Source organism: Melospiza georgiana, chromosome 1 (genome assembly GCF_028018845.1).
Source record: "Melospiza georgiana isolate bMelGeo1 chromosome 1, bMelGeo1.pri, whole genome shotgun sequence".
Taxonomy (NCBI): domain Eukaryota; kingdom Metazoa; phylum Chordata; class Aves; order Passeriformes; family Passerellidae; genus Melospiza; species Melospiza georgiana.
This window is the reverse complement of record NC_080430.1, coordinates 36,368,054-36,391,793: the sequence shown is the minus strand read 5'-3', so window position 1 is coordinate 36,391,793 and position 23,740 is coordinate 36,368,054. Positions and strand designations below refer to the sequence as shown.

The following is a 23,740-nucleotide window of genomic DNA, read 5'->3' as shown; positions in this document are numbered from 1 at the left end:
AACTCTATCGTTAATGACTGGTCTTTAGCTCAGGATCTGGAACCCAAAGCTCCTATCAGGAAATGCAAGAAGCCACTATCCCTTTCTCAAAGTGCTCCTCAGAGTACAACAGAACGTTGCTTTAAGCTCCTCAGAGTACAACAGAACGTTGTTTTGAGCTCCTCAGAGTACAAGAGAACATTGCTTTGAGCAACCTGGTGCAGTGGGAGGTGTCCCTGCCAATGGCAGCGGGGTTGAAACTGGTGATCTCTAAGGTTCTTTCCAACCCCAGCCACTCTATTATTCTGTGACACATTACAGTGTTCCACGCCCAGCTGACACGCTCTGAGGGAAGTTCTGGAATCAGAACAAAAGGCCTTAACTTCCCAACTTCTAAATAAGGGATTAATTAGGAGACAAAATCCCATTAGTCCAGCAACATCAAGAGACTAGTAGCTCCAGATATTTAAATTGAACTGGGATGTCTTCTGAGGACCTACAAGACCAGGCAGCAACTATCAGAGGTTTTATGAATGCTCCATGGCTGCCAGAATTCACTTGGAGGTTTGGTTGAAAAAGTTCAGATTATTTAAAAAGAAGTAAGAAGCTGCAGTCCTGGAAGTGCCTTGAATGTTCCATTTATAAATACATTTTTTTTAAATAGTGTAGGTGCAGAACTAATGCTATTAAAGAGATAACAGATGCCATGGACTGCAAGCCTTGCAAGAGAAAGTAATTAATATCATATAATGTGACATGCCGAAAAGCTCATAGCTAACAAGAAACATCTAACAAATGCTGAAGAGTTAGGAGTCCCACCTTCATTCCAAATATTTCCATTGACCTCTCCCTTTGTCTTTAGAACAAAGCTCTTTAGCTCTTCATTGCCAAGACTAATTTACAGTTGCTGCTATGTTCTTCCTATGGGCATCTCAAATTCTGAGCCTTATAGAGGGTTTTTCTCCAAGTTTTTCTATGTCAGACAAGTCCATAAATTTTTACAATAGGTTGTAGGAGTCTTCTGCAACAGCACTTAAGAGTGTTTTTCCTTCTTCAACAGTGTACTTTTGGCAGAAAATGTGATTATCTATGTTTAGAAAATATGAATTCTATCAGCCTGAGTAGTAACAATAAATAAATTACTAGCAAATAACTGTCTATGTGTAAGAGATGAATATTCTAGCAGTTTTCAATCCCTGAATCAGGCAACAGACCAAATTTACTCCAAATGATGTTGTGAAGTTAAATATCTCTGTGTACATATATGAGGTGAATAAGAATGGGCATGTGTGCATATACACATACACAAATTAGATGGAATTTCAGCTGAATTCAAACATAGTATACTACTAATAAATTTGGCCACATGGCTTCAAATTAAGAAAAATTAAATCATTTAAAGCAGTAACTGTAATGCATGTGCATGCATAACACATAGATATACTTAATAACTGCATCAGATGTTCTAAAGAAAGTTTCCCTAGAATTAAGCTGTCAATTTTGCTATTTTATCAAACTTTCCATTGCATCAACTGCAGTCAAAATGTCCCAACTGAAAGAGAACAATCAATATGTATCTCGAGGGTAAAATGCAGCTTGATCAGTTTGGAAAATACATTAACCACACCATGTGAGCATGCCATGAGTCCTCTGTGCAGGAGCTGAGGATGGCACTCATGCAGGATTATTTAGTAAGGCTGTTCAGAGCCCCACAATAACTCCTATATCATAGCTAAGAATCCACATCTTTATTGTGTATTTCCACGTTCGTTTTTGTACTATTTGAGAAGGAAGTTAATTTGAAGAAGGAAGAGAATTCAACACATAAAAGAAATCCTTAAAGTGGTTCAGATTATTGCTCTTCTGCTCAATTTCTACTCAAATGTGGATATTCACTTTTCATCCCTGTTCTCTCAGAGTTTTTTGAGAACTGGGAACATGGCAATGGAAAGACAATGAGATCGAAATTATGATTGCAGATCTTTTTCTCCAGACAGGAAATGTGTCTTAGAAACTGTTTAACTTCTGTTTAATTATATGATACGAAAGTATGGTTAAAGCCCACAGTTAAAGTGTTTGGAGTGGAAAACCTCAGTGTGTCACTTCAAACAAATCTCACTTTTAACTTTCTGTATATCTAAATGTGAGCAACAGCACTTAGCAGATGCCTGAACTGCAGTACCTGTAAAATAACTTTAAAGATGTTCTGTAATGCCTCCTGTTAAAGTTTCAACGAGAGGCTGATTAAAATCTCACCTTTTTTTTTTAACTGAAGTCTTAATTATGCGACAAATTGCACCTTCCAAAAGAAAGGATCTTAATCTCTGACTAGAAAAATACCACCCAATCAATGTTGAAGATATTTTCTCAATAATCTCTTCAAAAGGAAGGCCTTCTATCTTCAAAACTATGTTATAATCCTAAGGACATGTACACAAGCCCTTCAGTGCTCCTCGGAGCCAGACCTGCCATGTGGCTCCTCCAATTCCTGGCGAACGCAGGAATCACGACTTCACATTTCAGTCGCTCACCAACTGCAAACCTCCCCCCCACCAACCCTTATGTTCAGAATGTAAAGCAGAGATGAAGCAAAGGTACTGCTGTTTCAGGAAGCATTAAAATAGATTTGCCTATCCAAGCTGGTATCTGACACCTTTGACAGAAAAAAAGGGATAGGAATTTATTTCTTTGACATTCACCCAACGCCACTGAACTAACTCTTCTCTATGCTCTCGGAAGCACAGGACTGATACATTCCACATCCCATACACTGTCTTCAGGAAACTCTGTTCTGATACAGGAAATGTGATATTCTGGTCCTTTACCTATAAGCAGAACCTGCATGAATATTTTTAGAATGCATTAACTGTACATGCTGTAGCAAATTTCACCAGTTTTTGATTCTCCTCCGCGTTGGATTTGTGCAGTGTAACACAAGAGGGATTGGAGCACCAAGTGACCTCATGAAAAGCTTAAGAGTTCAAACCAGCATGGAGAAATACATATGCATTACTGCTTTTCTGTCATAGTTCACTGTAAGAAGAGGCGGTATGAAACCGTATTTTCAAGAAGAACTAAAAATAAAAACTAGGTGGGAGAAAATAATTTTCTTTATAATTAAAACAGACTTTATAGTTTAATGTAGTGAAGAAGTATTTGATTGAGTGGGAGAGAAGAACTCATTAGTGGATGTAAACACCAAACTTGAATAATATGAGCTAGAGCCAAGGGAATAAATTAAGGGAGGCAGTTTTGCTATCTCTACAAATTTTGATATACTCTGCTGAGATCAAAGATCACTGATAGGAAACCTGAACTGTTCCACATTCTAGTTTCCTGAGGGTCTCTGGCTGAAAGCTTTTCTTATACTTTACCATTTAGTCTTTTGTCAAAATGTAAGCAAATGTGCTCGACAAAATGTAAAGAGAGTCTCCAGCTCATACACTCAATTTATCCCAGCCTGGATTATGAACACAATTTGCTTCTACCATTAACCACCATTCATCATCGACTGCAGCAGTAACAGCTTCCCTTTTGTTTTTCAGTAACTGCATTAACCTTAACACTTATTCCCCTTCAAATCACAAAACAGGGTTTAAACAATGGCATAGCTGCCTTCCAGCCTGAGCCACTTTGCAGAAGCCAAGAGTCATTGTTTCAGCCAGGTATTAAAGGATCCTGCCAGTGTTAAAAGATTGCATGAAGAAAATGTCAGACAAACTAAATGAAATAAGCTTCCGTAACACTACATGAGAATAAAAAGTCACATTGAGACTCTGCTGTGTTACAGGTTATATAAACCAAACTGACTATGATTATAGAAGTGAATAAAGCCAGTTGAACTGTGACACAGAGTAATGACCAGTAACAATATCAGAATGACAGTTTTGAACAGAAAAACACAGTAACTAACCAAAGGAAGACACATTACCTTTAAAATTGTAATGTTCCACGTAAAACTTTCAACTGATTTTTGCAGTTTTCTTTCTTTTAGGCCCTCTCTTGCTCCTATATTGTGCAGGTTTTCATGAAACTCCATTGCTGTAGAGAATAAAAGAGGGAGAAATATAGTATCTATTTTAGCAATATTATAGAGAGAAATATAGTATCTATTTTAGTATCTATTTTAGCATTTTTGTGATCATAGAGATAGCAACTTGAAACTAATAAGGCTAAAAGACAGTGAAAAAGCTTCAGAAATTTTATTCTTCAAGCACAAATCTATCTGATGTAGTAAGATTCAATGCTATACAACATGCCAATATATACAAATCTCTTTAAGTCAAAATCCACTAAAGCACCTGTTAGGTCACTGCTATACAGAGATGGAGCCCAGCAATTATTTCCCATAGAAATACAATCTCTAAGCACAACTGAATGTGTTGCACCACATGTAAAAACCTTTTTGTAGTTGCTATAGGATGGAAACAGTAATTTCATTAACTACTCTGGCCCCAGTTAATTTCATTAACTACTCTTTTGGGCCTTACTCTTTTATGCATTTACATCACAGTTGTCCAGCTTACAATTTATATCATGGAGTCTGCCCAGAAAATAAACACTTTACCTTATCCCTGAGGATAAATGAGTAACTGTGAAGGAGGAATGCCAAATGAACTTGTCAAGGAATGCCAACAATATTTTACCACACCATGTAAACTACTGTGTCCACAAAATCTGTATCTGACAAACTCCAAATCAAAAATTTTTGGTAACATTTAGATTAGTTTGATCTAAGCACTGAGCAGACCAAATGAAGTTGTTTTAACACTGCACAGATAGCAGAGACATAATTTCCTTTCCATGCTGCTGTTACAAGCCGTGTAAAAATAAACTTTAAACTGTTTCTTTCACACAGGAGAAGTCAAATGTCCTTCCACGGGTACACAGAGCAACTAACATGGATTACAGCTACTCTCCCATGAAGGTCATAGCTCAGTTGTGCTCTCAAGATTCCCTTCTAATAATGCACAGGGTATTTTGAGGTCAAAAGTTGGCAAGTGGCTCTGACATACACCTATGAACATAATAGTTAAAGGACAAATTATACTTTTAACTATGTTGTTTTCTCAGTGAGTGTATGTACTTCAAAATTTACATGTACTTTATTACCATGAATAAGCACGTAAACTTGGGTTGGCTGTCAATCTGAGAGAAGATTGACTTTTAAGGACATTATCTCTTCTTCGTAATCTCTTTAACCTACACTCATGTCTCATTAAAAGAAAGAGAGATGACTGAATGTTTCCATCATACACTCCCTTACCTTACTCCCACATACACACACACATATATTTTTAAAAGTATTCATAGATTCATTTGAAAGGCAAAATTGTTCTTTCTACCCTTTCTTACTATTTTAAATTTTGCTACAAGAAAAATAAATGGCAAATATTTTCCTTGAATTAACATAGTGTATAATTTTTATTTCAATCACTTCTCTACAGCCCTCCCTCTGCCGTCTCAAATGTTCATCTTATATTTCCCCAAAACAAATTTCTAAGCAGGTGAGAAATTAAAGTTTATAAATCCATCATTGTTCTAAGTATCCATTTCTCATTCATATCAACCATATGGAACGGAAAAATTATACACAGATCCCTATTTACAATATTACACTTCTAGAGCCATCACAACAGTACAGATTTTCTGATCTGTACAATGAATTCTGAGACATACTGGCAAACTTTTGAAGTTCTGCACCTCATTTCCATCTTAACAATTATTGCTTTTTAAGTCAGTGGACAGCAGCAATCGATAATAACTTGAACGAAAGAAGAAAGACATTAAGAATAGTGCTGACCACCTGCATGTTAAAAGTGGGATTGGTGCTTTGTAGATTTCAGATTATTTTGATGTATACAAAATTCCTGATATCACAGACATGAACACAATGGTGACTGTGTATTCTGCCAGCCAGAAAAACTCCTTTATGTTCACCAACAACCTTCTGTGGTGATGCTCTTTCCAGTCTACACTCATGCTATGACACATTTCTGTCCTGCCAAAGCCATTCCACCGCAGCTAAGTACACTTGGAAGTTGGCAGGAACATCTCATCATCCTTCTTGGGAAAATGAAGCAGTCAGATCATCTCAACAGGGCACACACACGTGTAAACCCCCAGCTGACAGGTGCCTCCTGCTTAAACACCACTAATATTGATACTGATATCGGGGCATCCTCAACATCTCTCACAGACTGGCCAACTCCTCATCATCATGCTACACTAAACCTAAACACACAAGCAGGGACAAGCAGATTTGAATTTTATTTCCGCTTCCATTACTAGCTCTTGCCTGATTAACTGAAATGAATTATTTCATCTCTTTGTCTCAGTTTTTCCATCTGCTGAAAGGAATGGCTCTTATTTGGTACACAATATATGGACAATTAAATTTTAGAGCATAAATGCAGCACAACATTTAACTGTTGACTATGCCTCTCTTGGCATTCATCTCGTATGTTCTCACTTGGTTTTGTTGCGCTTTGCCTTGGAATTATTTCATGCTTTAACTATGGCAAAGGAATAACACAAGTGTTAAATTCCAAAATTAAACATATTAGAAGATAATAGAAAAAGGAAAAAAAAAGGAAAGACACTCTCATTTACAGCTAAATTAATAAAATAATTTACATGTTCATATAAACCCATGTAAACATGCCTTTAGGATATGCTTACAAACAAAACTCAAGGTTAAATTACTTTTTTATATAAACAATTTTCTGTCTCTTGCAAATAAAAATTCAGCTCTCACTCTCATCAACATATAATAAACAAGTCACTTTTTACGAGGCTTAATTACTTCTAGATTTATTAGTCAATTAGTAATTTTGAACTGCCTGAGAGCTCTTGAATGGTAACAGGCATACCATTAACCTGATGTATCACCCATAATATTTTTGCATATACCACCTCAATCAAAGAAAGCACAAGTCAGTTATATTTTTCATTTATTGTGGCAGATGTTAAGGAAGATATAATTCACAACTTTCTGAGTGACCACGAAGAATATATAGGATGTACGCTCTTCTGTTTCGATGGTATTTTCTGTGTTTTAATTTTTGCCCACTGCACAAATGTATTTATCTACAATGAAATTATTACTGATTGTTGCCTTGAGCCAGAAAGCTCAAATCTAAAAAGCTCTTTTGACTGGAAACTCTTTACTAAAATCCTTATTTGCACAGAATCACTGAGGTTGAAAGGCAGCTCTGGACCAACCCCATTGCTCAAAACCAGGATCAGAGAGAATGATCAGGACTGTGTGAGGTGGCTGTTCAATATCACCAAGGATATCCCCTCTTTTGTGGGACTGAGGTGAGGCTGACTGGCTTAGTCCTACTTTCTAGCTTTCTTTAACTTGTTTGCCTTCTGCTTGTAACAGTGTGATGAGGTTTCAAACATCATTATTTGGTCCCCTTCTGAGTTTCTGCATGGGCGTACTAAGGGCTCTTAGTTTGCATAACCTGCATTAAGAAGGCTGGTCATCGCTGCATAAGTAAGGGTGAGCTGACAGAAGCCATACAATTTCCTAAGCATTTGCAAATTGAAAATGGATTCAAGTATTTCACATTAAAAAGAGCAGCTTTTCTGTAAAACATTCACCCCAGCTATTGCAAGGCATGTAAGTACACTGTAATATATGTAGCAAAACAGCAATAGCATGAGTCAACAGCAGGTTTGTACAGTGAACAAAATACTGCTGACAAATTTTCCTAATCATAACCAGAGATTTCACAGCATATTCTTCTCCTCTGCAGTACACTTGCTTATTCTAAAGCATTCTCATAAGCAATCCTTCAGTATTTCCAAATAATATTTTCCCCATCAGTGCTGAATCTCTTTCTGGTTCCCCAGTGAATGCTGGTTAGTCTGAATTTCATGATTGTCTCAGCTTTTCCCTCTCTCTCAGACCCGTTCCCACAGCCCTGGAATGCATTAGATGGCTTTAACCCTTCTTCATTCACCAGGAATACCTTACATCCAAGATGCTACTCCGAAATTTCACACACAATCCTCTTCAATTTTTAATAACTTAAATAGCATGAAGAAAAGAGAAACACTATAAGGCCACTTGATGCAGTAGGAACTATGTATCATTGAGGAGATTAACAAAAATTTGCTTGGCTAGTCTAGCAAAAGGAAAACCAAAAGAGGAGCAATTGCTCTCTAGATGCTCTACACCAGTCAGGTAAGACCTTGGACCTCAAAGGATCACTGCAGCTAAAGGACAATATTAGGATGGATGTCCACTAGCAAAATCAGAACTTAAGTAAAATTTATTACCATTGTAGATGTGTTTCTGTGATCAGTTTTAAAATGAGAAAATTACACAGATCAAAAACTCCTATTCATTGTAAAATACAGTTCAACGCGATCCATTTTCAAGAGGCGCCCTGGGAAGCAGAGTGAAGCACCTACAGTCCTGTGTTTCCTCAGCCAGCTGCAGGATGACCTACAGTGTTACATGCATAGGATGTCAAACTTGCATTAACTCATGCTTGCCATATTCTGATGGAACATTCATGTTAATAATCTCAACAAGGACTAAATGACAGTAGAGAGAGCAATGTGTTTTACTGCTATGACATACTTCAATAACAAGAAGTTTTCCTAAATAAAGCATACAAGGCAATATAATTGTCTTGACAGGATGATAATTTTGAGTCATCCCCTGTCAAAATAGCTTCCAGATTGGACTTCAGCTTTGCTTTATGTCCTGGATTCTTAGTGTTTAATTTTTCACAAATATGTTCAGTAGATACAAAACTATTCAGAACTTACAACATTCATATGAGCTTAAAATATGGTTATTGTTCTACTGATGCCTGAAATGCTAGAACAAAGATGCCCTGCATATTGTTGTAATCCCAACACTTTATTTTCATAAAAAAATATTATTTGGTGATATACCTCAAAAGCAACATTTTTGATACTAATAAAAGCCACTCCTCTTCAACTGTATTTAGCTTGAAAAAACAGTTTCTTCTTTTCTTTAAAATGAAGCTACTTCATATAAAATTTATTGTCTTTAATTACTAACTAGAAACGACACCTGTTGGAAGCTGGTTAGCAATTCCTCCCACTAGTGGGCTCTCACTATAGTTCCAAAGCATCATATTTAAGATATTAATTAAAATGTGCTATATAAAGCAGCATAAGTGATTCTGCTATTTTTAAACTAGTTAAAGAGCATATATTAAAAAGGAAAGAGGCCTTAGGTCACTGAGCTGCATGTAATTATGGTTTTACATACAATATATGTATATTTGTTTGAACTGTCTGATGATAATTACACATGTATTAAAATGAAGAAGTGAAAAGAAACTGAAAAATGGAAAACTGGAGAACATACCTGTGTGGTACAAGTACAGGAACATTTGGAACTCTGAGATTTGTTTGCTTTTGTGAGAGCGCCTATCACAAAGCCCTGGCATACAATCTCAGTTTATAGCAAAAAAATTCACACCTTTTCTTTAACTGAGAACCAAGATACTAATTTTTCAAGGAATTTTTAGCAAAACAGCCAGCACAACACTTGCTCAGCTGTATTTCTAAAGCCAAATCTTCCCCTGGCATGCTCATTTGTTTTCTTTGATGAAAGCTTTCTTGCCAAGAGATGATTTACAACCTAGCTGAGACATGACTACACAGCAGGTGGGCTCCTCCTGCTATGTTTCTTCTCTTAACAAAAAACTTTATCAGTGAAACAGCACAGTGATGAGATTCTGGCAATAAATGCATATACTTAGTATGCCTAACGTGAAATGAGTAACAAACAAAATTTGACTATGTCTATATGAAGTAAACACTGGTAATACTCCAGGTATGAAGCACTTAAATTCAGTCAAGCCAAATATAGTTTATTTAATTTCTGGTAGAGCTCTTTGATTTAAAATCAAATTAAATACTTTTCAAAAGAGTTATAAATACAAAATAAAATTAAATAAACATTAATATTTTTTAAATGTAAAGAAAATACCTCACAGCTTTGGATTATCTCACAGGTTTTAGGTTATCACACCTTGCAGGTCTACCACTATGCAGATTCAACTCAAACAATTACAAAGATGCTGTGAATAATTTGCATACACAAATTTCTTCTTTACAAGAAAAAAAATCCAAGAAATCAGTTAATATATTCAAATATTTCTTCCTCCACTGTGTAGGTCAAACAGTAATAAAGGAAATGAAAAATTCTAGGAAAGTATTTAGGCTGTAAGTATTCATTTCCACAAATATTTAATTTACTTATACAGCTGCTACTCTTGGCCACATCTTTGAAAGCGACAGCTTCAATTTTTTACAGCATTAAATATGTTTCTTAATATTTTTATTTTAGATTACATTCCTTAAACAGTCAGCTATTTCAGCCTCACAAACAATTTCCTCTCAAAATTAATTTTATCAGAAAAAGAGATTGGGAAAAGAGTCTGGCTACCAGACCATATCAACAATAAATCAAATGCATCATGCTGGAGAAGCAGTAGAAGTCACCATACTTGTAAATTCTCATTTATTTTGCTTACAAAACACTCTTCACACAAAGATTTAAAATGAACCTTCATAAACTAATGCTTAGTGTATCTCTGTATTTTTAAAAAGTCATTACTAACTGCAAAAATAGAGTCTTAGCAGGAACAAAGATTAGATGCTGAAGTACTTCCAAACACTTTGTTTCCACTGAAGACATTGAAAAAATGTTACACCATAACTAGAGAATCAGAATTTCTTGGCAGGTTCAAAGAATATTTTGCTGAGATTTAAGATGCTCAAGGAATTAATTATTTGCATTCAATATATTCAGATAATTATTTGACAAAAGAATACAATATCTTAATTAGTTGTTCAGCATTTTTTAATTACTTTGACCTTTTTGGCACTATCTCTGTAGTAAGTGGAAATGTTCCTCAGACACAGACAGACACGTAGGTGCTGCCTCTACTTAGGTGGCTAAAAACTGTTTTCATGCCCAGTGCCCTATCATTCTTGAAAAACAGCAAAGACAAATTGCATACTTAAGAGAACTTTCTTATTCCAACATCCCAAACAACAATGGCATCACAGCCTGCTGAGCACCATCCTTTCCTTTAAATTAGTATTCAGTCTTCCAGTCCAGACTCACACAGTCCCATGTGCAATCACAGTAATCCAGTTCTCCATGTAAAAGACTTTCTTTAATGCTGGGGAGCCACTGAGGACTTCAAATGCTCACTAAATTCCTTAAGAAACACCATCAGAAGAGATTGATAGTAGTTGTAGCACTAAGCTTACACTATTATGAAGCTGAAAAGAGGAAATGTGCAACCTCTATGCCACGACGTTGCTACTTCCAAGGGTTAAGTAACCAGCTCCACCCGTCCAAACACTTTCAGGAACAATCCTATGTAAAATTACCCTTCTAGATACCAAAGTCAACAAAAAGAATATCAACTGACAATACTCATAAAACACACAACAACACTTTTTCTGTTCCTCCAAAACAACGCTTCTACAAAATTCACAGAGAAACAGACCTTGACATAATAAAACAGTTGTTCTGGAAAATTGACTCATGGTATTCCACCCCCAATGTACAGAAAACTTTATTCCACAAATACACTCCTCTGTGAAGACAGACAAGATTTCTGAATGGGGGTCAAGTTCAGCCATTACACGTATGAGAATGAATTAAGACTGTCAATAAAGGGCATAAACACAAGAGAGGTACAAAGGAGAGGATTTTTTTTTCCCACAGACTGCTGTTTCCATCTCTTGTTTATCAGTCTTGATACTCAAGAGAGACCAATGAGATTATATTGAAAAGTTTCTGATTTTATTGAATGTTAGAATGCAGACTTAATAATGATACTGATTTATGGCACACTGTAATTTTTCCCAGAGTTCAGATCTAGCTGAGCCTACATTGTTTCACTGGCAATAGTCATCAATCTCTTACACTTCCACAGAAATCCAACTTCTCTCTTTTCTGGCATTACTTTAACAGGAGAGGAAACAAAGGCTTCATGTGAAGGGGCAAACTCAAGAGAGTAATGCAAAATTCTGTGCTGGTAAAGTATTTGCCCTAGTACCAACGAGCAAGGTCATTAAGAAGTATATGAGATGTCTCCTACGAATCATCCACCCATTTGCAAAATATATCAGATTCACAAAAAAACCCCAATACCATCCAAGGTATTACAGGATGAGAAGTAATATGTATGAGAAGCAATACAGGAAAAATGTGGTATATGACTGGTGTGAATAACTATGGTGACAAACATGTGAGCATAAAGAAAAATGACTCATCACCTATTCAGTAATACTATTTAAGTTGATCTAAGTGCATTTCTTCACTTCCCCTCCTCCCCACTAGAATGTGGTTTCCAGAATATTCAAGGCACAGGAGAAGAACAGGTTTACAGGGAGTACAGGCAATGACAGTACAATCTGGGCTGCTGTGAGCTGTACCTGGAGACAGTGGCTTAGTGGAGTTATTTGAGGAGGAAGGACAAACAGGAAGAAAAAAATGCAGAAAAAAAAGGAGTAGACAGGACGAAGAGCAAACAAGAAAAAAAAAAACAGGTAAAAATGATAGACAGAACACAGAAAAATTAGAAACATAAATAAAGGGAATAACTTGAATAGACCCTTTTTTTTTCCCCTTAACTATCAGCAAAAGTCTATTGTGCTAATAAACAGTGAAAATTATGTTGTGACAAGTGTAGAGAAAGGAGTTAAAACAATTTGATAACTGGCTTATTAAAATGGGAACATAGAGAAAACAAGGAAGAGCAGGTATTTCAAAAGCATGCAGACTGGCTGAGAGGGGTCTCCAAGTACTATTTTAGCCATAGCAGGTGACGTTGGAGCTTACGTGGTGGTGAGAAATATTATAGATGGCTTTCTTTTGACAGTGAATCTCATGAAAAATACAGCAATGGATCCAATTCTAAGATGTAACTTGAAGATCAGCTGTCCTACTGATGGCAGTCAAAAAAATGAAATATTTTCAGGTGCAAAGTCCAATGATAATAGAGCAGAATTCCTTCACTCCCTAGTACAAAACAGTAGTTTAAATGCAATGGCTTCTAACCAAGAGCCAAGACCTGCTGATGAGAGGCAGTATTTCAGAAGGCATGGAATAACATGTTCTGCTGAACTCCACAGTACCCAAACCATAAAAAACATAAATTCTCTTTCAAGTCAGGGATAACTGCAGAAATATTGGGAACCTAGTCATTGCCTCTCACACTGTAAATAAAAACTCAATTGCTCACCCATATACCAAGTCGAAAGTGCTCCTCAATATTTAAGTATATAAATTTCTTTTGCTCTGTTAGTGGATTATCTAATCTGCCAGAATATTACATTTCCTTACATGTTTTATTTTGGTGAACCTGAGTCAAAAATTATTAGAATATAAATAACCTGAACAAACAGTAAGGGAAAAAAGCTCAACAGCTCAGTGGAAGTGTCATTTTGCTGGAAAGCTTAAGTAGTAACAGTGGGTAATTAAGAGTTCCAACTATTGAAACAAAATTGATTTTATTCCTTTTGTTTTCAACTACCAGAAGCATTTGAAGTGTTTGTATGGCTATCATCCTAGTATTCTTCTGCATGCAGCTCAGATTAACCATTTTCCAATAGATACTGTGTACTGTGTTTATCTTTAATGGCATCCAGAATGGCTGGATACTACCTTTCCTGAAACCATATTTTTCTTTGAAGTACATGTTAGAAAATACACTCCTTCTCTGTCATTCATTACTTGCACTATTAAACAAACTCAGTCACTGTACGGATGGGATAAATAAGACAGACTCTGCTCCAACAACTCAGAATCCAAGTGTGAGGAAGAAAGAGAACAGATGGATACAGGAAGAGTGGGGAGTACAATGAAAACTATTTTGGTTAAGGTGGTAGGAGGACATGTGTCAATCTAGCTATATTTGTAGGATAATTTTAAAAACAAATTCAAAGGAAGTAGCCTGGTAGATGTTTACAGAGAGCCTGTGGGACAACATGACAAGGACTGAAAATCCAGCAGGCACTGGAAACTCTTGCTACCAAATGAGCAAACACAAGAGAAGTGAAAGCAGCTCAGTCCTGACGCACAATGAGGAAAAAAACCTAAAAATCCATCCAGGGACAGACATCATCAAAATGACAGCCAGGAAAATGACGTGCATAAGGCAAAACTAGGATGGTCAAATGGAGAGACAGAATAGTGTAGCTGAGAGCCGAGAAAACAAGAATCTGAAAAAGAATTCTGGCTGCACGGATGCCTAGGGAAGGCTATGCCTATTAAAAAAAAACATATGGAAAGAGAATCTGAATTCTTAAAAATGAATTCATCCTCAGTTTGAGCAAAGAGTGCTGAAATACACATTTATGCATCATATTAACACTAAACTGACACTGCTAGAACTCCATACAAAAACTTCAGTTTCTGAATTAGAACAGAAACCTCAGAGACCATTCCTTGCAGGTATTGTCAAGGCAATATTTTCCCTGACACACATAAATTTACCCTTACTGATTTTATATTTCCCAAGATTATAGAATCATAGAATGGTTTGAGGTTCGAAGGGACCTTAAAGATCATCTACATCCAAACCCTCTGCCAAGTGAAGGAACACCTTGCATCACACCAGGTTACTCAAAAACACTCCAGTCATATCTACCTTTAATTAACTTCAGTAGTTCTTTGTCACCAGCAAGCTGTGTTTAGTAATTACTGCTCCCCGTAATTTAATGAATATTTGGAATATTCTTCTGAGCTTCCAATGCTGAATACCAAAATGAATTCCTAAGTCATGGCTCTCTCTTTTAACCAGGGATGAGCTCAGACAGTATTCGAATTATAAACCAAAAAATGCAATGGAAGATTCAAAAGAGGAGTTCAGGAATTATGTGATTTGAGTACAAAGGAGGCTATAAATGGGGTAGGGTGACCTGGACATTCAAATTCTTTACTTTAGCAGAAATACAGGAGCATTTTAGCACTGTAAGAGATTCAGTGAATGGATCAGATTATCTTCAAATTCCCTTTAGCACATAACTTCTATTTTCTTGTAGCATCTTTAACTGGCTTAATAGCGACAAAATAAATGGCACTGCAGTCATCTTGAAGTTATGTGGATTTTTTGTAACTCTGAAAAGAATAAAAGTACACTGGGAAGCAAAGCAATATCATGTTCCCATATCTTTTCATCATTCATGTACCTAAAATACTTTCAACAACTACTTAACTAACAACAATGTATTGAGCTGAATTAATATGCTGATATGGATAAAACAGAGAGGTTTTTAATATTATTTAATTTTAAAGAACCAAAGTGAGGAGAGATGTTTATAGTTAAATGTGCTCAGAGAATATTAATAGAAAAAAACCTGAATTCTGAAAATAGCCATCTCAATAACTGTATCTTTACTTATCCAAAAGGCTATCAACCAAGGAAATAATACTGCATTTATTTCCAAACTAGGTCTGAATTCTGTAGGTGGCCAAAAGTCCTATTATTAAACTTAAGATAGAAAACAGTTCAACAGAGTGAATCTACTTTGCCTTTTTAACAAAATTCTCTTATAAGCCTGGTTATGACAACAAAAATTTACTGCTTATTGGCAGCTTGTCTATTTCTTATTTTAGCAGCTTTTCCACTATTTGAGCCCTAGAAGGAAAAAAGGCCAGACAAAGGCATGATTTTGTTTTCTCCTTATCCAGAAACTACATGAGAAAACGTATAATCTTTTACTTGTAATTCAAATAGCATCTGCTGAGATCATGAGATCAATAAGATAATCTTCCAAACCCATTGATACTAAAAGTTAATTCATCTTAAAAAAATGCCTTGACCCTGCAGGGCTAAAGCTGCCCTAAATAGCAGGATCTATTACATAATCCATACTTAGGCTTATGTCATCACACTGGAGGGTTCTCATTTGAAGGAGATCAAAATCTCCACTATTTAGCACAGGCTTTAAGTCTTTAGCATCTTAAGCAAAGGATTCCTGGACCCAACTGTCCCTCATGTAAAATAAGGCAGTAAGACTCAAGAAAGTCAGATATATGGAAGTTTACAGGAATCCATATAAGCTAGTAGAAAGCAATCTTTTCTGAAGAGCAACAATTCTAAAATATAAAAAATGAAATTGGGCAACTGGCTTTTGCCTTACCTCTAACCAAGGATCTAAACTGCTTAAGACACTGGTGACACTAAAAAATTTAAGCACATTATCACCACATAATTGGGAGATGATTTAAGAAGCAAGCACACATGTCTACCAGACAACAACATCCTTACAAAAGCACAATATATTCTGTGTCTGGTACTGCTGTGGTTTCACCCCAGACAGCAACCAAGTGCTGCACATTTGCTCACTCCTGCTGGGTGGATGGGGGAGAGAATCAGAAGAGTAAAAGTGAGAAAACTTGTGGGTTGAGATAGACACTTTAATGGGTAAAGCAAAGGCTGTGCACGTAAGCAAAGCAAAACATCATCCTGTGTAAGCACTGCTCAGCAGCAACAAAAAACATCTCTGCATCATCAGCCCCATTTTAAAGCCCTCTGTAACACAGTCCCATACCTGCTACTAGGAAGAAAAATAAGTATCCCAGCCAAAACCACCACAGTATTTTTGATAAATCTTTGCATCTATCAATAAGATATGTGAAGTAATATTTTGTCACTCATGGTATTTATGTTTGGTATTTATGTTTGACAATTTCAAGTAAATAGGGCAACTTAAAACTTTCAGGTATTTTGACAGTCCTTTGGTTTGACTGAAGTTCACAGTGTCTGAGGAGTATATGCTGTGAATCAAGGGGAGATCTAGAAATTCCAAGTGGGTAAGCCTTTCTTGCTGCTGATCTGAAAGCCACTGTTAACAGGAGGGAGTTTGTAAAGGAAGGCTGAAGGTGTAAGAGCATTATTTCTTTCTTTTTGGAAAAAAGGAACAAAACAAAGGGACTGGAATTTGTAGGAGAGCAGAGAAGCAAATCAAAGAATGGAACAAAATTATGGAAGATAATGGGAGCTACAGGATGCTAAATATCAGGCAGATAAAAATGTATTTGTATATAAAAAGCTTTTGTTCCAATTGAGTCATGCAAAACATGTCTATAAATGCTTTGGCAGAGTCTTTGGCAGCATTCCTGTTTCTGATGCAAAATGTGATGCATCACTTTGAGCAAATTTGTAACATTATTTATAAAACAGTTGAAAGTTCAAAAGAAAACAAGCATGTTGAAACAACAAGGTCAGGCATGCTATCAAAACAAGCAGGAAACCTTCAAAACTCAGCTGTGCCCAGATGACAAAACTGTTACAAAATATCACATTAAAAAGGGGTCAGTTTGTGACGGGGTCAAGAAGTACTTATACCATCTATTTCAAATATATATCAGACCCAGGAAACATTTCAGAGAACTTGTGGGAGCAACACAGAACCAGAGGGCATCCACCCAACAGATCTAAAGAAATACAGGAACCAAACATCTGAATTACTGTTACACAACTATCAGAAGGCAATGTTCTCCTGACAAATCAAGTTTCGCCAAGGCTCTTGAAGACACTGAGCTACCACATCAAAAGAAGAAAAGTTCTCACATAGAGAAAGAGGAACAAATGGTTAAAAAATTTCAGTGTGAAGAAAGATCATTCTCTTTGCTTCCTGTAACCTTGTGTTTTCATTTGTGGAAATGACTATAATGACAAACTACTGTCCATGTATAAAATACTTGTAATTTCTAAATTTAAGATGTAATTCTATGAATCTTTGCTTTCTATGATTTGAAATGTCTTTTCACTCTAACTGGATGTGCCTAAATCACAGTAATCTTTTTTTGTATATTTGGTTTTTTGTTGTTTGGTTGTTGGGTTTTGCTTGTTGGGGGGAGGTTTTTTGCTATAGTTGAATATTGATTTTAAGTTTTGGAAAACACAAAAATTGCAGCAAGTTCTGTATAATATTTTTAAAAGCAGCTTGTACTTACCTGCCTTCTGACACTGCACGATCTTCTCATATAAGCTATCTGTATTTTCAACCAGAGTCCTGATGGTGTGAATCATCTACAGAGAAAATAAATTGAAATATACAGAATATCAGTAAAATTAAAATTTTACTTAATTTTTTTTTATCTGTAAATGATGCCTAAAATTGAACTCAAATTGATTAACTAATACTTATTGTTAACATAATGAATGTACTCCTTTTTCTGGTCATAATGAGGTAGCAAAGTGCCCTAGACATAGCATAAAGGCATCAAAAATACAATGATTTTGGGCTGGGATCTGTTAATACTGAAGCAAAACATCTACTCCATAGTTCACTGCCTATCAAAGCAACTGGGAATGATATAACCAGGCAATTTGCTTTTGGTGGCTTGGTTGAGATAACCTGGATGCAATTTTCCTCTTCCTCATTCCCTCCAACACTCAGGATGATGATCACTCATTACCCAGTGCATCCTTTCTCCTAGGCATCATTCCACTGCTTTTCCAGATTTTTTCCTCTACATTTTCCCTTTTGTGGCCAGACCTGCACTCATGTATGAGATAATGCTTTATGGAAGAAAACAAATCACTTGAGGCTGGTAGTGGAGGATAGGAAAAATAAATTATTCTTTTAGCTGATCTTTCTAAACAGAAAGCCTTTCAGGGAATCCCAGCTGAATGCTCTAAGATGGAACCGTGCAGAATTTTCAGCCTAGGGTATGTACTGAGAAGTAACAACTTTGCTTCTCACCTTCCCCACTGACGTCTCTGCTTTCCACTCAAGCAGACAATTTTCTCTGCACTAAAACAATGACTACATTTTTGACATGTTACTTATGTGGGTGTTCATGTGGAACTTGCTTTTCCTTAGGAGACCACCATTTGCTTTTATGAGGAGGAACAATCCTCCTCATAAAAGCATGTTACAGAGAAAAAGGAATGTTACAGGGGAAAAAAGCCCAAACCTCTCTAACACTGCTCCTCAGAGAAAAATTACTGTAAGAGGCATGACTCCCTCACACATATTAGAAGGAGCCTTCTCCAGCTGAATGACATTGAGGCTGCTTTTCTGAACATTGCTCCAAGTAAGGCATAAATCAATTTTGAGAAGCAGGCAAGCAAGTCTCAGATTTTTGATTGTGACAAGTGTGCAAGCAAGTGAGGAGGAAAAACACCTGCACAGACAAACTACTCTACAGGCTTCTGTAACTGTCAGCTGCAAAAAAATCTGGTTTAAACAAATGACAAAGCATTTAAAAATAATTCTAGTTCTATTTCTATTATTTCGGTTTGAGCCAATAAAGAAAATGATGCAAACCATGAATTTGTACTTGCTACACACCAACAGCATGTGAAAAAGCAACTTTAGAGTACATGGAGGTCATCATACTGGATAATTTAATTTAATCCTCACATCCCAATTAATCTCTTTTTAAAGTATCTACTTAGCCTGATCTATATTATGTCTGTTGTCGGGGTTGCTTTAAATAGATGTAAATTAGAATATATGAAATAAAAATAACGTGATCAGGTTGCTAAGCTGCAAATGAAAAACTTTAGCTTACCACAGTTTAAACTGGATTGTTCTTTGAATATAAATATCAATTTTCACTCAAGCAAAAACTACCTATAAATAGAATTATGCTGATTACTATTTAAGCGTAACAAATTGAAGACAATTTAAGCAAGAGAATACTATAGTTCACCCACATAGGGAGCACTGCAAACTGACTATTCCTAATCAGTCAAGGAGAAAGCCCCATTTCACTTTGTTTCATTACTATTCAGTCTCTAAAACAGAACTCACAAATTGAAATAAGATCACAGTAAATTTGCTTGACAGGCAAGGATTTACCTGTTTCAATATGTATGTCACATAACACATTTGTTTCTGCAATGAACTTTAATGGGGAGGACCAAAACACAGCTGATGTCAGCTGTATACTTCCAATAGCTGATGTTATTTTGCCAAGTGGCTGAAAGGAAACTGTAAAGCAGATTTTTCTGAATTGACAATCACCTTGAAAAATGAAACGCTGAGCACATATGACTCTTGGGCTTTTCTGGGGTGCTAATACACAATACTAAGGACTAGAGAGGGATTCCCTATCAATATGAGTCCTTTCACCTGAGCACTCTTTTGACTGGAGTTCATAAAAAAAGAGAACAACTATGCTGCCTGTTCAAGGTATTTGTTTTGAAGGAATTGTAAGAAATATTACAGATGTCCTACTCTGTTTTCCTGACCCCATGTGTTTAATAACATAATTTCTAAGTTATCTCAGTTAGGTCCTATTCCAGACACAGAGCATATCTACCTGCTCTGCTTCCTTTGTATGGCCTACATGAATATCAGATAATTTAGAAGCAGTGGAGAACAAGTCTCAGCTGATTAGAAAACTTACTTTGAGACGCTGCACTGATTTTCAGAAATAAGAGAATTCTAAGATGAACCAAAATACTTACATTACTGCTTTTTTGTTTACTTTCTGTATTGACAAAAGAAGAAAGTTTTACTGATTCTGCAGATGAAAGGAAAAAAAACTAATCACTGTATTAGTGCTCTTTCATCATGGTCAGGCTAACACTGGAGAATTTATAATAACATGCTAATTTCATATTTCACAGTTCCAATACCTTATGATCAAAAGGAATACCCTCTTTGCAACTTCTGAAGAAAAATGGCAATGCATTTCATGTGGCAGAAATTATTCTAATATCCACTTTTATATTATCAAGACCAGTAACGGTTACTTTCATTATCTTTGGTCTCTAAAATACATACAAAGCTGTATTTAAGATTAACAGCACTGCAGAGCAAAACTGGCTGAGCCAGCAATAATTCAGGGGTTGACTGCCACTACCATTCAATCACTGTTAAGGAACACCCCAATTTTCAAATGTCCTTCCCTAAGAAAATAATGGAGTAGTATGCTATGTGCATGACTAGGTGTCACCTTCTAGTTGTGTTTGATTAATAAACTAATACTATTAGTTCATTATAATTTTATTCTTACATTGCTCTTCACCACACAGTCATTTTTTAGTATGGATTCAGCTATTTGTTTAATTACTCCTATGGAGTGTTTGAACATATGAATTCTTTCTAGTGTTCAAGCCAAAGTTTTAACCTCATGAAAACACTTATATAGACATTCACGGAGACTGAAAGACTTCTGGCAGACACAGCATATGGAACAACTATGTATAAATGCCTATATTTAAACATAAAATTAATCCAAATATACTGGTATGTATATGTGAGATCAATATAAAAATGAAATTGAAAATGATGAGTAAGGAGGAGCTTCAGTGTGAAAACCACTATGTCTGCAGCAGAGTAAGACATGGAAATCTCAAGGCAAATTAGTCATGGAAATTGAGCAGAAAGACCAGGTAGAATCTGCTCTACACTGAACTAGTCTATATTGAACAAGGCAATTAATTAGCAGGCATTTTCTAACCACATCTAACTTCTAGAATATTACCAGTGACAAATCTGGAAAGAGAAATGGAAACAAATGCAATAGGGAACAACCAGTTGCCACCCGATCATTAAAAATGTATTGCAAATTGCCCGTGCATATTCAAGAAAAGAACACATGCTACATGAAGTTTATTAAGCTGTATTTTCTAACAAGCCTCTTACAATACTGATTCACATTTCTAACCTATGTTGCTTTTTTTCTGGAAGCAAAGATTCAAAATATCAAAAAGATTATTTTAAATATAGAACTTATAAGATACAATGCTGAAATTGCTTTAACTCACCTTTCAATTCCCACCCCATCACCACACTCCAACCTCAGCATGACCAGAGAACTTCTCAGGTGCTCATTTCACACTGGACTATCCTACTCTTTTTGTTGGTCAAGCCTTGAAGTCATCACATTTTTGCAGAGGCCAGGTTAATAGTTTGATCTATTTGTTATACTCTTCAAACTCTATTGGTTAAATCACGCAAGCATTTTACCTAGTTATTCTAACAAATGGATGAATGTCAAGAAAGATGTTTTAAAAATTAAGTAGTTGTTATTGTTGTTGTTCAGAAGTAAGCACTATATGATTAGTCCAGAATTCTCAATGAGGATTGGAGACCTGTATTATTATATATATTGTTCCTACCTTAAAAAGCCAATGATGATGGTTAGAAATCACAATTGTTGCTTCAAACAGATGGAACTGCATTGTTAAGAGTTCATCCCTTATGTGATGCTGTCCTCACAAACCAAATGAAAAACTCATTTACTGAAAAAAATCTATCCTCCTGCTCAGCAAAACAGAACTCTCCCATTAAGATGGTTACTTAAAATTATATACATAAATGTCTAGACTACCCTTTAGGATAGTCTTTTTTTATGTTTCAAAGTTTGTTGTCTGATCTGTTGTTTTATGAAAGAGCTAAGTGCTATGAACTAATACCATGTAAATCAATGCAAGTGCTCACATGTATGTACACATGCATATATTTGAAACCATTTCTTTAATTTCAGCCGAATTTGAACAATATCTATTCCTACTAGGCTCACATAGCCAGGTCTTCTGGTAGAAGATAAAACATTCTGTTTATGCCTTCAACTTGAAAAATATGTAACTGAACTCAACCGTAAATATCACATTTAACATAGGCCTTGGGAAAGAAATCTTTCAAAACCCCGAGGATTTATCCAATCTTCCAGTGTGGAACTGGTTGGTAGCACACAAGAAGACATCAGCTGTATTTTAAAATGGAAAAATCAACCAATTATAAACTGTGTCTGGCTGATGAAACTCAGTGAGAGAAAACACCTTCACTGACACAACTGCAACACCAAGGATGAATGTTATTTTTAGCAAGAAAAGCACACCACACATTTAAATTTCAACATCTGTAAATGTGTTGCCAATACTGCTAGACCTATATTCCAACAGCAAACCTGAAACCATACTTACAGTAGGTATAAATCAAATCTTCATTAAAATGGCACTCACATTCTACTTTCATCCAAACCTCTACATATCAGATATATTTCTGAAATCACAAACTACACCATTTCTAATAAATGTATGTATCTTTAGTATTCAGAAGCCAAACTGGAGCTCTTAACAGCAGTAATAAACATGTAATTTGCATTTTCCAGACATTTTATTAAGCCCAAGATTGTACAAATAGCACCATTATCAAACAGCACTTCACAAAAATAGGAAACCAAACACAAGGCATTCCAAACTGCTAATAGCATCTGCACCACTTCAAAAGAAGTGTTACACAGTGAGGATCAGAAGCTGCTACCATTGCCCCAAGCAGTAACATCAAGGAAAGGAACTCTGGTAGGGACTCCTTATAAATGCTTTGCCCTCAAGAACCATTATAGGTACCAGGACCTCAAACAAAACATGGTCAGCTCTAATTGAATGTCTGTAAAAATTGTACCCAAGCAGTCCAGCAATCAATGTCAATGCACCAAAAGTCATTTTTGTTGTTGCACTAGAACAAGCAGATGAACTGTTCTTAGTCCTTTCAGTGACAACTGCCATGGTCAGCTTGCTCTGCAGCTGCATTAGGAGTTGTTTTAAGCGGTATGTGCTGCCTTTTATTTTCTGCTGGAGAGGAATGGTATTATAGCAAACAAGAAAGGAAATTGCTATAAAATCACATTGCAAACCTCACAACTCAAATTAATTGTGTTCTAGCTGTTCCTACAGTGTGGACACCACACTGAAAGAATTCTGAAACATCCAACTTCTAACAGGACCACCATAAACAAGAGAAGTCAACTTTTACGAAGAAAAAAATC

At 36.0% G+C, this 23,740-nt stretch overlaps 1 protein-coding gene across 1 annotated transcript in view; it reads right to left on the bottom strand.

Moving 5' to 3' along the window:
- Positions 1-23,740, bottom strand: part of PLCL2 (phospholipase C like 2) — a 99,708-nt gene that overhangs the window by 5,997 nt on the left and 69,971 nt on the right. Inside the window, exons 5-6 of the mRNA XM_058032537.1 lie at positions 17,963-18,038; positions 3,911-4,020 (exon numbers count right to left, since the gene is read on the bottom strand). Coding sequence (XP_057888520.1) covers positions 3,911-4,020; positions 17,963-18,038 — 186 coding nt within the window. The remainder of the gene's footprint in view (positions 1-3,910; positions 4,021-17,962; positions 18,039-23,740) is intronic.